The 15,350-nt window shown below is 31.7% G+C and overlaps 1 protein-coding gene across 11 annotated transcripts in view; it reads left to right on the top strand.

The window, feature by feature from the left end:
* The window catches only part of LOC143242994 (formin-binding protein 1-like), a 59,074-nt gene extending 46,292 nt beyond the window's left edge, over positions 1-12,782 (top strand). The window contains exons 10-15 of one of the 11 annotated variants that reach the window (XM_076486627.1): positions 151-266; positions 1,795-1,927; positions 2,500-2,666; positions 6,662-6,780; positions 7,568-7,775; positions 8,726-12,782. In XM_076486627.1, coding sequence (XP_076342742.1) covers positions 151-266; positions 1,795-1,927; positions 2,500-2,666; positions 6,662-6,780; positions 7,568-7,725 — 693 coding nt within the window. In that variant the 3' untranslated portion in view covers positions 7,726-7,775; positions 8,726-12,782. Of the gene's footprint in view, positions 1-150; positions 267-1,794; positions 1,928-2,478; positions 2,667-6,622; positions 6,781-7,567; positions 7,776-8,725 lie in introns of all 11 variants that reach the window. The other 10 variants (XM_076486615.1, XM_076486614.1, XM_076486613.1 and 7 more) reach the window with 10 other exon arrangements.
* The last annotated feature ends 2,568 nt before the right edge of the window (positions 12,783-15,350 follow it).

Here is a 15,350-nt window from a genome sequence, read left to right as displayed (position 1 = left end):
TCACTTAGGAGCATTTATTTCTCTTATATTTTCTCTTTAGTCCTGATATTTACAGAGTTTTGCATATATACACAAGTTTTGAATCATCACAAATATATTATTCTTTCCTTTTGTTAGTTCACTATGATAATTTATGGTAAATGATTCTAGCATCATATTGATGACACTAAAGATTACTGTGATCTGCCACCAAATCAAAGAAAAAAGAAACTTACACAGAAGATAGAGTATATTCAGAACCAGATACAACAAGAAGCAGCGGCAAGGTGAGGTCATTGTTCTTTGAGCCATAATAAAAAAAACCTTTTTCTGTATTCATGCACTTGGTAGATATTCATACGTAACAAATTCAGTGTGTATAATTATGGTTATCATAATTTATAACCATCATTATCTTAAAGTAGTTGCTAAACCAGTTGAATTGCACTAAGGTCATTCCATGTCAAATCATCCAGATTTTGGAAATTTTTCCAAAAAGTAGGTTGAACACCATCCTAATTTTTTTTGTAGGTCATATTCAGAGATGTAAGAATATATGGTAAAAATCTGAAAAGGCTGAATAACTGGTGACATGGTCAAACTGTGGCCTGAAGTAGGGCTATTTTTAGCTAAGTTATAAAATGTTGCATGCAACTACATTTTTTTTCAGGAGATCTAATAGACTTTTAATTACAACAATTGCTGATTTTTCAACTAATATGATATAGGAAATTTGAAAACAAAATTCAGCTTTGTATCATATTAAGTCTTGGAGCTATGGCTTATTAAATAAACCAATGCTTTTTACGATTTTGGGTTTTCAGGTGATTTTACAGCCTCACTATAAAAATCCTAAGAGAGACAAACTTGGTTTGAGACCATTTTTGAATTCTGTGAAATTAATTCAGTCAGTGTAGCAAATTTCAGTCTTCTACCACCATTACTCTTGCAGCTTTAAGCAGCCAAAGTTGCCCGAAAATGAATTCACCAAAAAAAAACAAAACTTAACTAATTTTTACAGGGCTGTAAATCAGAAACTATTAGAGATATTGATCTAATCTTTGGCAATTTTTCATTATATGGGTAGATAAACACATGCGAAGTTTTTCAAGGCATTCTGTGGCGGTCACCTGCAACCCCCTGGATGATTTGACCCATTACTGTATTTCATCCTTATTCACCAGGGCTCATATTTATCAAATAACATTTGTAGTAGTGTCTAGTGATGCATCATTTTTGTTCTTTAAAAAGTGTCATTTTGGAGTTTTTATTCAGTCTATACAAAAGAACTTTGAAAGAATGTCCAATTGTAAATCATAAAACGTTTTGAAGAAATCCACAGCTTTTTATTCTCTATTTCTCAATGAAGTTCAGGTATTTGCTTCAGAAGCCGATGCTTGTGTTTCTTTCTTTTTAGAATACTAACATTTCTTTCATACATGTTTACTTATTTTATTATTTGGTGGTGGTATTCATTAGTTTAAATCTGATCAAGCAAAATAAACTTACTGTTGTAACCAACATTTAGATATTTTAGCTGTGTTATGTCAGTAAGACATTATTGCAAACGAAGAAAGTAAAAAATAGTTTCTCAAGCCTTGGACCTGTTCTTGAGTTTAAGTACACTTATCAGCTTGCAAAATTATATTTTTGCAACACATTTCCAAGACCCATTATCAAAAATGCTGTTCATTGTTGGGCACCTTCATTATTTGTATATTTTGATCCAAGTACCTTTTGTTTTTGAAGGTAAAAACTCTTTTTACCTCTGTGGCCAGAAATTATTGTATGTCCGTGTCTTCTGTTTCATCTCAGGGATGGCTTGATGAAGATGAAATTGGTGTATGAACAGAGTCCTGCAATGGGTGATCCACTAAGCATTGAGGGCCAATTAACAGAATGTGGACATAAACTTGAAAAGCTCCAAGCTGAGCTTCAGAAGTTCCAGGTACGCTAGCCCTGATGCTGTATATTGCACCCTAACAAGATATTCGTATCACATTTTATGAATTTAGCCAGCAGTAAAAACAGCTTTTACAGTGCACTAAACTGTTGCGCACTTGTTTTTGTTTTTTTTAATGACAGAAACTGAATAGTTTGACAGAGGTTATGATGTGTATATGTATAGTTTGAAACTAAAAGGAAAAAGCGTTACAGATAGGTTAATTAAATTCATATTAATATTGCAAGACTAATTCGTTGTGAGCATGACCATATTTTGGTATACATCCATATTTATTATTGGTAGTAATTTTCGTAGCAAGTTTTGAGTTTTTATTATCAGTAATATGTTTATCGTTCTGAATTAAGTGTGTATGTATAATATAAAAGTAATTTGTACATTTAGCCATCTAAGCTTCCAAAGACAAATCTTCTTTCTTTGATGTAAAAGTAAAAAGGAAAAAAATTACATTGAAGAAAAGCCTACAGGTCTTCAGAAAAAATTAATCTTATTAAGAGAAGCATGTAATATAAAAAATATCGTGTTCATAAATTTAGGAAGCTTTGGCCCACTTTCAGAGTTACTTATCGGATGCAGAAGGTATAACATTAACACCCAAAAGAAATAAAAAGGATAGGAACAGTATCTCTGAAGATTCTTTATCGAGGAGTGCTTCAGATTCCAGTGTCAACAACCCTAACAACAATAAAAATTTGGTATCAAATACTCCACCACAAGCTAATGGGTAAGTGGAGTGCTAACCATTGGTAGGACATCTTTCTATTGCCTGGAAAATGCCTTTTAATTTCCCAGTTAACTTCAATAATCGTGTGCAAATAATACAAGTCACCCCTTTATCCTTTCACAATACAATCTGGCATTAAGTAACCCTGTTTTTTTTTTAAACATGGACACTCCAATACATGCAGTTTATGAATAAAATCACTAATACAGAAGAGACTGAAATTGATTGTAGAAAACGTCTTGTTTTGAGCTAACTTATAACAGCCTTGTGTCTGTATACTTTGAATGTTTTTGGTTACAGGTTTCTTTACCAGAAGTTATTTCAATTATCCCGTAGAAATAATACAAGTTACCCCTTTAACAATACAATCAGACACTGAATAACCCTGTTTTGTAACTGTAACTGTGGATACTTCAATACCTGAAGTTTATGATTAAAACTGCTAATAACGAAAAGACAAAATTGGACTTGCAGAGAATAAAATATTGGGATATTAAAAGTACAGTTAACACTTATTTTGGCCCATTTGCATTGTATCAACTACTTCTGAATTTCCATTCATAAAAGTTAAACTTTTTTATCAAATGCAGACATCCTAGTTCTAAAGCATGATAAGCATTGAACGTTTTTGACTGTAATTAGATCTTTCTTTTAAATGTGTAATCAAATGAAGATCATTCCCAGTGGCACAACTCTGTGTTTGTGGACATACAATTCTAGAAACTGGGTTTAGATACCCTTGATGAGTATAGCACAGATAGCCCATTCTCTACCTTTGTGCTTGATATATAACAAAAGAAATCCTCCTCCGAAGGAAGATTTCACATACACTTATTAGCAAAATACCTTCCTGGGCCCAGTGACTTCACACTCTCATCACAGACACAGTAACACCACATCTCTACCCCTTTGTTTGAAGAAATGTTTTGTAAGTTATTATAACTAACAGAGATAGGTATTTTTGTTTTTTTTACATATATCTTATTAACTCCATGCCCATCTTGGAAATCTAGAACAGCTGTTTCAAAAAAGACCCTTTACTAAGGTCATGCTGGGAAGAAGTTAGCTGTAAGAATCAGTAGTTTCAAACTGGAAATTGCTAAACCAGCTATTTCAACAAATGTAACAAGTTAGTTCACTGGCTTTATGTGGCCTACAAAGAATACAAAACCATGATATATGTGATTATGAAAGTCTTCTGAGATAATAACTAAATATTTAGATATTTATAATTCGTATAGGGAAGAAATTGAGATTTACAGCAGATAAAGTGTGAATAACAAAACTTTAATCTTGCAAAATAATATGTTTCTAGTTCTGGTACCTTTAAAAATATGAAAGTGTAAACCAATAATACATTGAGTTTTTGGTGCCACCAACCTAAAAATTCAGTTTTAAAACTTTTTAGTCCTAGGAGTAAAATGAAACTTACAAATGACACAAGTTTGTAGCTTTGTTTCATATTTGTCCTCCAATAGGACAGTATTAAGTCTTCGGATATACAATGCTAAAATCGGGTTCGATTCCCCTTGGTGGACACAGCAGATGGCTCGATGTGGCTTTGCTAAAAGAAAAATGCACATTGTTTCATATGTTAACAAGTTCTTTTATCTGTGTTATAAAGAAGTTCAAATATTTTTATTCTATGAATAAAAATTACAGTTGGAAGGTGGGGGTGGTAAAAATCTGACTTGGAATCAGCAGTAGATTTCTTTTATTACTTTACCCAGAACAAATGTTAATGAACTATACATCAAAACAAAATTTGTTATATGATCATTTTACAATTTTATAAATTAATCTGATGGAATAGAATAGACAGAATAATTTTTCATAGCTTAATGATGTCAGTTTTTCTTGGTGATGAGAAACCCACTTGAAATGAAAATGTATCTCACAATGGCTAGTATGGGTATTAATACTTTTATTGATAAGGATAGAACAATGTTTCAACCTTCCTAGGTCATCTTCAGGTTAAGAAAGTCAGTTTTCCTTGTGTAAAGTGCCCATGATCTTGGGCTGGGAGAAGTTAATAGATGTTAGATTTTAAAATCACTTGGTGTAGTTTTAAGACTCCTATAAGTTTTCATCCTAATGGCACCTGAGAAAGGTATCTTTTGTACAAATGGAAACATGATATTCAATCATTCATTGCAATATTAAATTGACCCCCAAGAATTTATGAGCATAACGACAATAATGTAAATAACTCACTACATGTTTCAACAGAAATTGGTGTATCTTCTTCAAGTATGAAGACAGACTAATGCTCAATTTAATTATGTGGTTCTCTGTGCATAAAATAATTAATATTATTTTTATAAATCAGCAGTGGTTGATTTACAGGTTATATCAGCACAATGTTCTTCTGTACACAAGAACCATCTATATATAATTTGGTCATGTATTCCAAAGCACTTTTTTTTGCTAATAACAAGATATTAGTTCTTATGAGCAGAAGAACTGATAATTAACCAAAGGTAATTTAACTTGTAGCAAAAGACAGTTTTGAACTAACTGAGTATCTTGAAGGCCAACAAATCAGTAATTAGGTCTGTATGCTTTTTAATGTTTCCTTGGAAACTGTATCAAACTTCTGAACAAAAAAAGACCTTAAAAATTCATCATAAAACCCAGAATTGACTTTGATGGGTCACAAATAATTTTAAAGCTTTTTCAGTTAATAAGTAAAGGAGAGAGAGAGAGAGATGCATGTAATTGCATTATGCAATTATATTTTTGATTAATGTATTTTCTTCAAGGAGAAATTTATTAAGATTAAGAAACAGTTATTAGCCTGTTTAAACACTAACAATACTAACTGTTATTAGATTTGTCAGAGGAAGTTCTGATACAAAATGTAAAACTAATCAAAAAGGAAACTGGTTCAAAGAGAAATATGCTACATAAAATGCAAAAAGGTGTAAGGGTCGTAGGTCATGAGTGCCAGCTTTTCTCAGTGAAGAATGTAATTGGAGAGAAACTATTAACAAGTACAGAAACAACAATAATGCTATTTTAACCTAGAGACATTTCACATCAAATTTTTGTTTACTTAATAAAAAAACTTAAGTTTGTTTAAAAACTCTTCTTTCAGACTATCTCTCTGTCACACAACTGTAAAACTTAAAATTTTGAGGATACCTCACGCTGTTGCTTTACAAATGTTTAAGTTTTACTAATGTTGTTTACTCCCTAAAATGTGTACTTATGTTTTGGGCTCTTTTGCTGTGTATATCATGGTAAGAATCTGTCTTTGCATGTTTTGGGACTCTTTTTCTTGTTACATTTTTAACCAACAACTTAGCGTAACTGCTTGAGGCTTACCTGAACTTAGCTTTTATATCTGTGTTCATTAATTTCACTGTTTTCATTCCCTAGTTGCCCAGAGTACTAGCATTTTCTGTGTTATGTGAATAAGGTGTGTTTTTTTTATTTTGTGATTAATGTGCAGTATTTTATTTTATATACTGGTTTAGGCTATCATAACCTCGGAAGTGGATTTTTTTTCTGTTAGTATGTTCATAATGTATAGGTTAAGATTAATATGGTTCATGGTAATAAAATATTAAAGAAAAACTTAACATAAGATGTTACAGATAAAATATTATTCTAAATTATTTTAATGTATTCATGATTACCCAATATCTATACTGCATAAAATTGTATAATCTTGAAAGGAATGTTATCGTTCTTATGATTGCTTTGGTTCTTCTGTAGAGGATGTATGGTATTCCCAATAGAGAATATGTTCTACAAATTCAGAACTTACAGTTTATTTGTTTCAAATTATACAGATTGTTGTTAACAAAAAATTTATTTGTAGCATGATATATGTAGAATACAAAATTGTGTAGTACTTGAAAAAATGTGTTGTTGTATTATGTTCTAATTTTCTAAAAAGTCATAAAACAGTAAAAATGTTGTGTTACATCTGTAAGTAAAACTGATCATAGCTGTAGTTCCTCCTATAGTCCTGAGAGTGTTATCAATAGGAGTCGTACCAGCATCCAAGAAGTTGACGTGTACGCTGAAGAGGAAGAAGATAATACTGATTTTGATCTGGAGCCACTTCCTGTGCTGGGTACAGCAAGAGCTCTCTATCCTTTTGATGGTCAGTTTCAAGTAATTTATTTAACATTGTTCATTCTAATTCTGATTTAAACAGTTAGAGAAACACCTGGAAATGTTTGTTTTTAGGTTGTTTATTTAGTAAACGTGTAGTTAAAGATCAGTGAAAATGTGGCATTTATTATGGCAGGAAAACTCGTGCCTCATTATTCAGGATTATTTTCTTGTGAAAATTAATTTATTTAAATCATGATTCAGGTTCTGCCCTTTTTTCAATATACAGTAAACAATTTTTTTTTCTTTTGTGTTTGAGAGTAACAGAAAAATTTTGGTTAATTTTGTCTAACTGTGTTTGTTTTCAGTTTTCCCTTGCTACACTTACTATGTTTTACTGCTTTACCTCTCTTTGTATTTGTTGGTTGGGCTGCTGTTTTATCAACCACTTGTATTTAACACTCCTACGAAAAGTGGGGCCTAATAGGCCCCAGAGCAACTTGAAAGGTTATTAATATTAGGCTAATAATTTTGTATTTAAATGAAATTGCCATTTCATTTATGTAGAAAATGTCTTGTAGAAAACACATCATAGTTTTGTGTTTTGTCTTTTCAACATTAATTGTTAAGCTTTTCTTTCATATTTTAATAATTATAAATATTTTGAACTGCTGTTCTAATTAAAATATTAATTGATATTTTAGCCTTCTTTCATTGCAAAAATTTAATTTTTAGTCCATTGTATTGTTAACGGTGTTAGATAAGCTTTGCTCTTCATTTGTTAATAAAAGTTAATCTTCAGTCCATTGTTTTTTGGTTAATTATTTTTCATACAGCTCAGAGTGAGGGATCTATTCCAATGGAAGAAGGAGAAGAGTTTGTTGTTGTTGAACTGGACCAAGGAGATGGTTGGACTCGAGTACGTCGTGGTGACATCGAAGAGGGCTTTGTGCCAACATCCTATGTTCAATGTTTTCTCTATAACAATTGTTAACCACTAGGTTCTGCTCTTTTCACACACTGTAATATCAGTTGCATATTCTGGTATGTAAAATTATTTTCAATGATGCTCGGTATTGTGATATTATTTTTACTCTCACTAGCATTTGTTTTTTGGTTTTCACAGGATTAACTGTGGTGTATTAGTACAAATTTTGATTTTTTACTTGGATTTGCATGAATTCAATGTGTGCATAATTTGTGAATAATTTTATGTATAAAGAACTCTTTCTCAACACTACTTTGAGACTTCATCCTGTGTTTATAGTAAATTTTAACTATGCTCTTGGGTGTACATTGATTAGATGGACCCCGTAGTAACTATGTGTATGATGTAAGTACTTTGCTGTTTTGTGGAGTGAAATTAGTGATTTTACCATAAAACTATTTTATTAATTTGTTGAAAAGCTAACATTGAAAGTTCCACAACTACCAATATACAGTTTCAAGTGAGATCTATTATCAGTCATGTCATCAAAAATAATATTTTTGCACCAATAAGATCTTGCACTAGTATTGGCCAGTTTTACCATTTGAGACTGACAACACTTCAGATGGTTTAACATAGGATTGTTTTTTCTAAAAAAAAAAATAATAGGGTAGAGGAATTAAACAGAAACAATGTCTTGTAGAAATTAATCATTTTATAGGTTTATGATTTGTGTTGGATATACACATGGATATTATTTGAATTGTTTTAGTAACAAGTGTAACCAAAGATATGGTGAAAGACATGCATATCTGATTATTTTTCTGTTTTATCAGACATGAATGTGTATTCTAGAGCAAGCATTGCAGACTCCTTTACTTTATATGAGGAGAGTTTGTAGAATGTCTCAAGTTTTTTAGAACCACATTAACTTTGTATCGATGTTTACTGATTTAAACAATGCTTTGTTCTGGTATAAACAAACTATTTTTAATGAAAAAGGTTTAACAGAATATGAATGTGTGTGTGTGTATGTTATGTATGCATTGCTCTTGGTTTATTGCAGGTTTCTTCAGGTTTATGCCAGTGTAACAGATTTAGTTCAGCTTCATATTCTGTGAATAAGAATGCTTTGTATCCGTGGGACATACAGATATATTTCTTTATTTGATCAGTAAACTGCAGTCACAAAACAAAGAGGAACCAGCTAAGCAAAGAAAACAACTATCAGTTTGGGAACATGTGTTGGCCAGTAATCAGCAAGCTTCTCTGTATATTCATTTAACCAACTGGCAGTCAGTATAATATTCAAATAAAAAATATATATCAAAAGATTTTTCAGGTTTTATTCCTGAAGTATTGCAGATATAAAACGTATTCAATGGTGGGACTTTGTCGACAGTAAGTTTGTGTGTACGTTAATTTTTGTATAGTAACATAATAATCATGATGTTAAAACAGTTCATGTAACTGTTTTAATTCAAAGTGACTACTGATGATACTTGTGAAGCAGCTAATAGATGTTTCTTTAGGAGTACATGGTGAGCAGGTTGGTATGATGTGTTGCAGCTAGGTTAAACAAGTTGCAGGTATCTGATAAATTGTTTCATATCAACCTTGAAATTTCATTTTAATTCAAAACCAGTGTGTTGTGTTTTTTACTCTGAGCAGTGTGCTCTCTTCCCATTTACAGTTATACTCCTATTTGTTGACTTTTTATATACATCCAATTTTTGAGTGTCTACACATTTTCTGTTTATTTATATTGATATCTAAACAGCTGTTTTTTATTTCCTGCTCTTAATCTGCCTTTATTTTTTCCTTTTATATAAACATGTATCATGAGCAGTGTCAATGATTTAACCAAAATTAAAACAGATCTCCATAAGTGGTAAAAACTTAGTGTACCAAAAACTTAAACACAAATACAGGTGTGTCAAGAAGACAGCTGATCAATTACTTTGTCTGTTCATGTTTTTCTCCAGTGTTCTGGTGTTAACGTAAACACCATGCATGCCGGAAAAGTCAGTTTCAGATAACAGTATCACTGCATTAATTGTTAATGCTTTTATTAGTGTGTGTGTATAGTTGTTTTATACACAATATAATGACAAAAGAATATGTGAAGTCAGATTTGTTTCCTACATGCAAAAGATGTATCCAGTTGCAAAAACAAAATTACTGATAAAACATTTAATACTCTTATGAAAACTCTTATGAAGCCCATTTTTGATGCCTTTGTGGTAGATCTTGTATGACCTATCTTGTGAAATAATAAACTTAAGAATCAGATTTTGAAGGTAGTGTAATTTTGTTAATACTTATAGGTAAGTATACAGTTCTCTGAACTTCATGTGTTTCTTCTAGCATGGGAAATTTTTTTCTCTCTCGTCAGGTGTTCATTCTCTGAATATCACTTGTACAGGATTACAGTTAGTTAAATTGTTCACTGGTATTGTAGAATTATAGATATTAAAAGGCTCTAGGCATTTTATTCTGGATAATTTGTCATTTATTAAGTTTACCAACACTTTCAAAAGTTTTGAGTATGTGTTCAAGATGATTGGTCATTCTGTGCTGCTTAAGTTGATACTGAAGTTATTTATTATTTTACTCATTATTTCTTTTTAAATTAAATAACACCTTGAGTTTTTTAAATATTTTTAAAGCAACAGAACAAGTGGTCAACTGTATAAAAAGTTATTAATTGAGAACTGTTTAATACTAAAACCAGTGTTTTGAGTTCTTGTAATGAAAGCACTAATCAATAGCTTTATTCTTTCTGTTTTTTTATATCGTGTATTTTATTTGAAAATAAGATTAAAGGAAACATTTCTTGAACATAAGGATGTTTTTCAGAGATTCATATGTCAGAATTATGAAATCTGTTCTGTGAGAAGTAAAATAGACAAAGCCTAACTTAATGCTCATTCTGATACAAGTTGGAGAATACTTTAAACAGTAGGCTTCTGAATTTCAGGATATAATTTATTTTTTTTGTGAAAATATTTGTACTTTAAGTTTTCATTTCTAGATACCACACAGTAAGTTCTACTAACGTGCTTTAATTTACTAATATTATTTACACAACTTTACTTTCTTATTGTTTAAATGTTGCTTTCCTTTGAAGGTATCAAAATGTTAAGTTTATTTTACTTTTAAGTTCTTGATAAAGAATGTTACAGCTGATATTTGTATTACCATGTTTGTAGCTAAAAATATAGTGCATTAAATTTGTGTTTTTATATAAACTAAAATATATTGAGACTTTAGTCTCGCTTCAATAATGATTCAATTTTAATTTACATATACACGTCAAGAAAGATATCGAATTCAAAAACTAGCGTGTTGACAAATACAGATTTGGTTATGTGAAGACTAAACTTTAAATTAGGCAGTATAAAATGGTAATGGTTCTGCTTGAAATTTTGACACAATTATATCAGTGTATTTATATCTACAGTTTCAAGGTAGTGTATTACAAACTTTAGATAATATAGTATCTTAAATTACAGTGAAAATTCCTCTTAACAGTTTCTTATTGAACCAGATTTAATTTTCTTTGTAATACCAATGTAAGAAAAATTTGTGCTCGTTTGTTTATCTGTTAACTTTCCATACATACAATTTATTCCTAGGTTACTACATTTGAGTTTTAGATAAGAAAAACCCTTGTTGTTCAACTGTAATAATTTGATTGGGGTGGTAATAAATCACTCAGTTAAAAACTAACAAGCTAACTTACAAACATTTTTTTTTAAATAAACAAAGCTGTATATTTCAAAAATTAACTTTGGGAGTGCAAGTTAAAACCAAAGAATAATTGCATCCATATCTTTAGATGTTCAACTTCCACCCAAGTATAAACTGTAAAATACCTTACTGTTGAGTTCATTTTGTCTTAAGGTTTCTTTATATATATGGTACAAGTCAATTTTGGCTTCCTTGTATCCTTAGTCCAAAACTGTATCACACTGTATCCATATTGAATATTATTTTACTGTATGAAATTCAACAAAATTCATCTGCTCTTTTTGCATATTAACCATAAATCCAATGTAGTCAGTTTTATGAATGATTGTTTACATTTGAATATTAGAAGCTGATTATTTGTTTATGTTTTAATCTTATTGCACAGCCTAACATGTGATGAACAGTTTGATGGTGTTCCACAAGTAATATTCAACAGATTTAAACAACTTGACATGTGATGAACAGTTTGATGGTGTTCCACAAGTAATATTCAACAGATTTAAACAACTTGACATGTTTTGACATGGTGATGAACAGTTTGATAATATTCTACATGAATGTTCCATGAGTAATGTACAACAGATTTAAACTACTTAACATGTATTGACAAAGTGATGAACCGTTTGATAATGTTCTACAGGAATGTTCCATGAGCAAGATACAATGCATTCTGACTACTTGTAACAGTATATTACTTGGGCTGTCTTTAAGTCAAAAAATAAACAGTCCACCTAGTGTATTGTTTAAAAAATGATTAATTTTAAAAAATTAAAAAAGTACATTATTTAGATGCATGTAATGTCTACACTTTTGTAGATCTCCATGATTGTTTTAAAGCTGCTTTTACAATTGTGAAAGGGTTCAAGCTTGTGGATTTTCTTGTGTTTTAATGCAAGCATATGATTTTTTTTTCTGAATTAAGGTTCAACACAATGTTTTTATTAGGTTTTTCAATCTTTCTTGAACACAGGAGAGCTTGGAAATTTCATGTACGCTGTATAAAGCATTTTTAAGTAATTTGTTACACTGTGTAATGTGTGTATATATATGTGTGTGTGTGTATGAGAATGAACTTTTGTACAAATGTGATGTTTAAGTTTACACATGTTTTGTCAGTGAATCCGGTAAACTAACTACTTTGAAGATAGGCCTTGTACCCATGTGAACATTGTTACAGAACTTCCACGAGACTTTGCACTGTTACTTTAATGATGCTGAATTACGTAGAGGTCTGTTGGTAAATTGCTTAAAGCAGTGTTCACAAACATGAACATGCCATGAATTCCTTCAGTATGAACAGTGTTAGGAGTAATTTATTCATGTTAATGTAGTTTTAAACCATTGTGGAAATAAAACATCTTGGTATTTAACCCTTTTTGTTGATTTTCATTGCTTCATTACTGTTAGAAGGATAGCCATAATTAAAGTGGTTTTTTATTCTGGTTTTGTTTGGTTCTTGTATAGAATGTTTGGAATTTTTGGTAGTCATGTGTACTTTATTAACATAAAAAATCATCATTCATATTGTTTCATCACAACACCTGCAAGATTCTGGAAAGTTCAACTTGCAACCTGTGGAGTTTTTTTTTGACAGCTCTTTAAAGTTAAATCTATTAAGCCCCAAGGTTAAAGATACTGTGGTGACACTCATAACTAGACTTGGTGATAGTAGTAGCAGTAAGAGTAGCATTCTCCTGGATCAGAAGATCAAGGCTTCCAACCTCAAGTTGACAATGAAGAAAGGTCACATAATTTGTTTTATAATAATAATAATAAAAAAATCGTGTGTGTAACCGTTGCTGGTAAGGTGGTGCGGTCACTCTGAAAACCTGTGTCGCTTTGACTGCTCTTGTCTCTCCATGGAAATACGTTACCATTATATGGACTGCAGGTATGGAGACAGCATTTTCCAGACCTTTCAGTGATGTATGCAACACCTCAAAAAATTACCAGAATTTCTTGTTCTCCTTGCTATGCCACCCAAAAACACTACTCTTCTAGTCAAGAGAGACAGAGAAATCTTGTCTTAAAATAAAGGGGTGAGGGTGGACGCAAGAACTTGAATGACTCGTCACCTAAAAGGTTTCTTAAAACCTTTTCATGCGATATTAATGGATAGGAGTAACTTTGCGATAATGTAAACATACTAGGTCAGTGCACCCCAGACACAAGTTTTTTTCGATGTACATTGCGTGAAACAAATACAGAACAAAAATATATTGTAATACTGTAGCTCTAAAGTAATGCCATTCACGTTTGTAACTGCTATAACAATTCAGTGTTTTGGTCTTAGACATTAAAAACAATTTCGAGTGGGAAATTAAATTTCCAGACAGTAAACGGAGTGACTAAAAGTTGGGCATGACCTAGGATTGTAACTCCGAATCCAAATGTAGCCAGGGGGTTAAGGCACTCGACTTGTAATCCGAGGGTCGCGGGTTCAAATCCTTGTCACACCAAACATGCTCGCCCTTTCAGCTGTGGGGGCATTACAATGGGACGATAACTCCATTATTTGTTGGCTATCTGCAATAGCCGTTCCTAATTTAGCAGTGTAAGACTAGAGAGAAGACAGCTAGTCATCACCACCCACCACTAATTCTTAAGACTATTTTACCAACGAATAGTGGGATTGACCGTAACATTATAACTTCCCCACGGCTGAAAGGGCGAGCATGTTTGGTGTGACGGGGATTCGAACTCGCGACCCTCGGATTACGAGACGAGTGCTTTAACCACCTAGTCATGCCGGGTCTCGAAGCTCATGTATTAAGCATTCAGACTTGCTTCTGAGACACCAGGGGAAAATATTTTATTTATTTCTCTCTGAACAAAGCCTCCACCAGCCTGTGCGCATTTCAGGGAGTTGAATTCCCGATTTTAGGGTTGCAAAAAGAGACTAGGAGACAATTCAAATATTAAATATCCAATTATATGTAGATTAACAACTGAACGATTCTTTATGAACAGGAGAAAATATACAGGTATGTATAGTGTATACGAATATGCTATTTTATGTTTAAAAGAAACCCATAAAATTATTATTATTTTCAAATAGTTTTGTTTAAACTATTTTAAACCATTCATTTGTTATCGATAACAAAAATTCTCCGTAAAAATTACACAATTTTGTCATCCTACAACTATAAGATCGATGTGCAAAGTCCGAGCGTTTTAATCCAACAGTTCAACTTCCTGCAGCGAAACTGGACTTTGTGGGTATCGTTGTTAATATTTGCCTAAGAAAATGTGTTTAATACTCCTGCGAATAAACCACGATGCTATTACTACGCATCTTTATAATCCAACAGTCTTCGTATGATGGTGATAGAGTAGCTACAAACCAATGTTATATTACAAGTAAGATAACTAATACATAACCTTCATTAAGCCTCATCCTTCCTTGGTATTTCAAATTTAAACCAAAATCACCTAAGGTGCGAAAAAAGAAGTCCCAATAAGAATTAAAGGAACGAAATCAAAATTGTCAACGAAACTGGAAGCTACATGAAGAACATTGATAAAACTTTCACAGCAAATATATTCATTCATTAGTTAGCGAGACCATGTCTTTTGGTTCAACTATGGTCATAGTGGTGAGTAAAACAAAATATACGGCCTCGATAATTAATGAATTAATATTCACTGTTTCTTTCTTTCTTGAATTTCACACAAAGCTACAAGAGGGTTATCTGTGCTAGCAGTCACTAATTTAGCAGTGTAAGACTAGAGGGAAGGCAGCTACTCATCACATCACCACCCACCGCCAGCTCTTGGGCTACTCTTTTACCAACAAATAGTGGGATTGAAGTAATTTATGTAACTCCAGTTTCCAAATCCACACACTAATTTTTCTACATACAAATTAATATCATTTTTTATTAAAAGTTTGGAAAACCAAAATATAGAAGATAATTTTTCTGTTTCAGACAATTGTT

Source organism: Tachypleus tridentatus, chromosome 2 (genome assembly GCF_004210375.1).
Source record: "Tachypleus tridentatus isolate NWPU-2018 chromosome 2, ASM421037v1, whole genome shotgun sequence".
NCBI lineage: Eukaryota > Metazoa > Arthropoda > Merostomata > Xiphosura > Limulidae > Tachypleus > Tachypleus tridentatus.
Note: the sequence above shows the minus strand (reverse complement) of the source record. Positions and strands in the feature narration are given on the sequence as shown.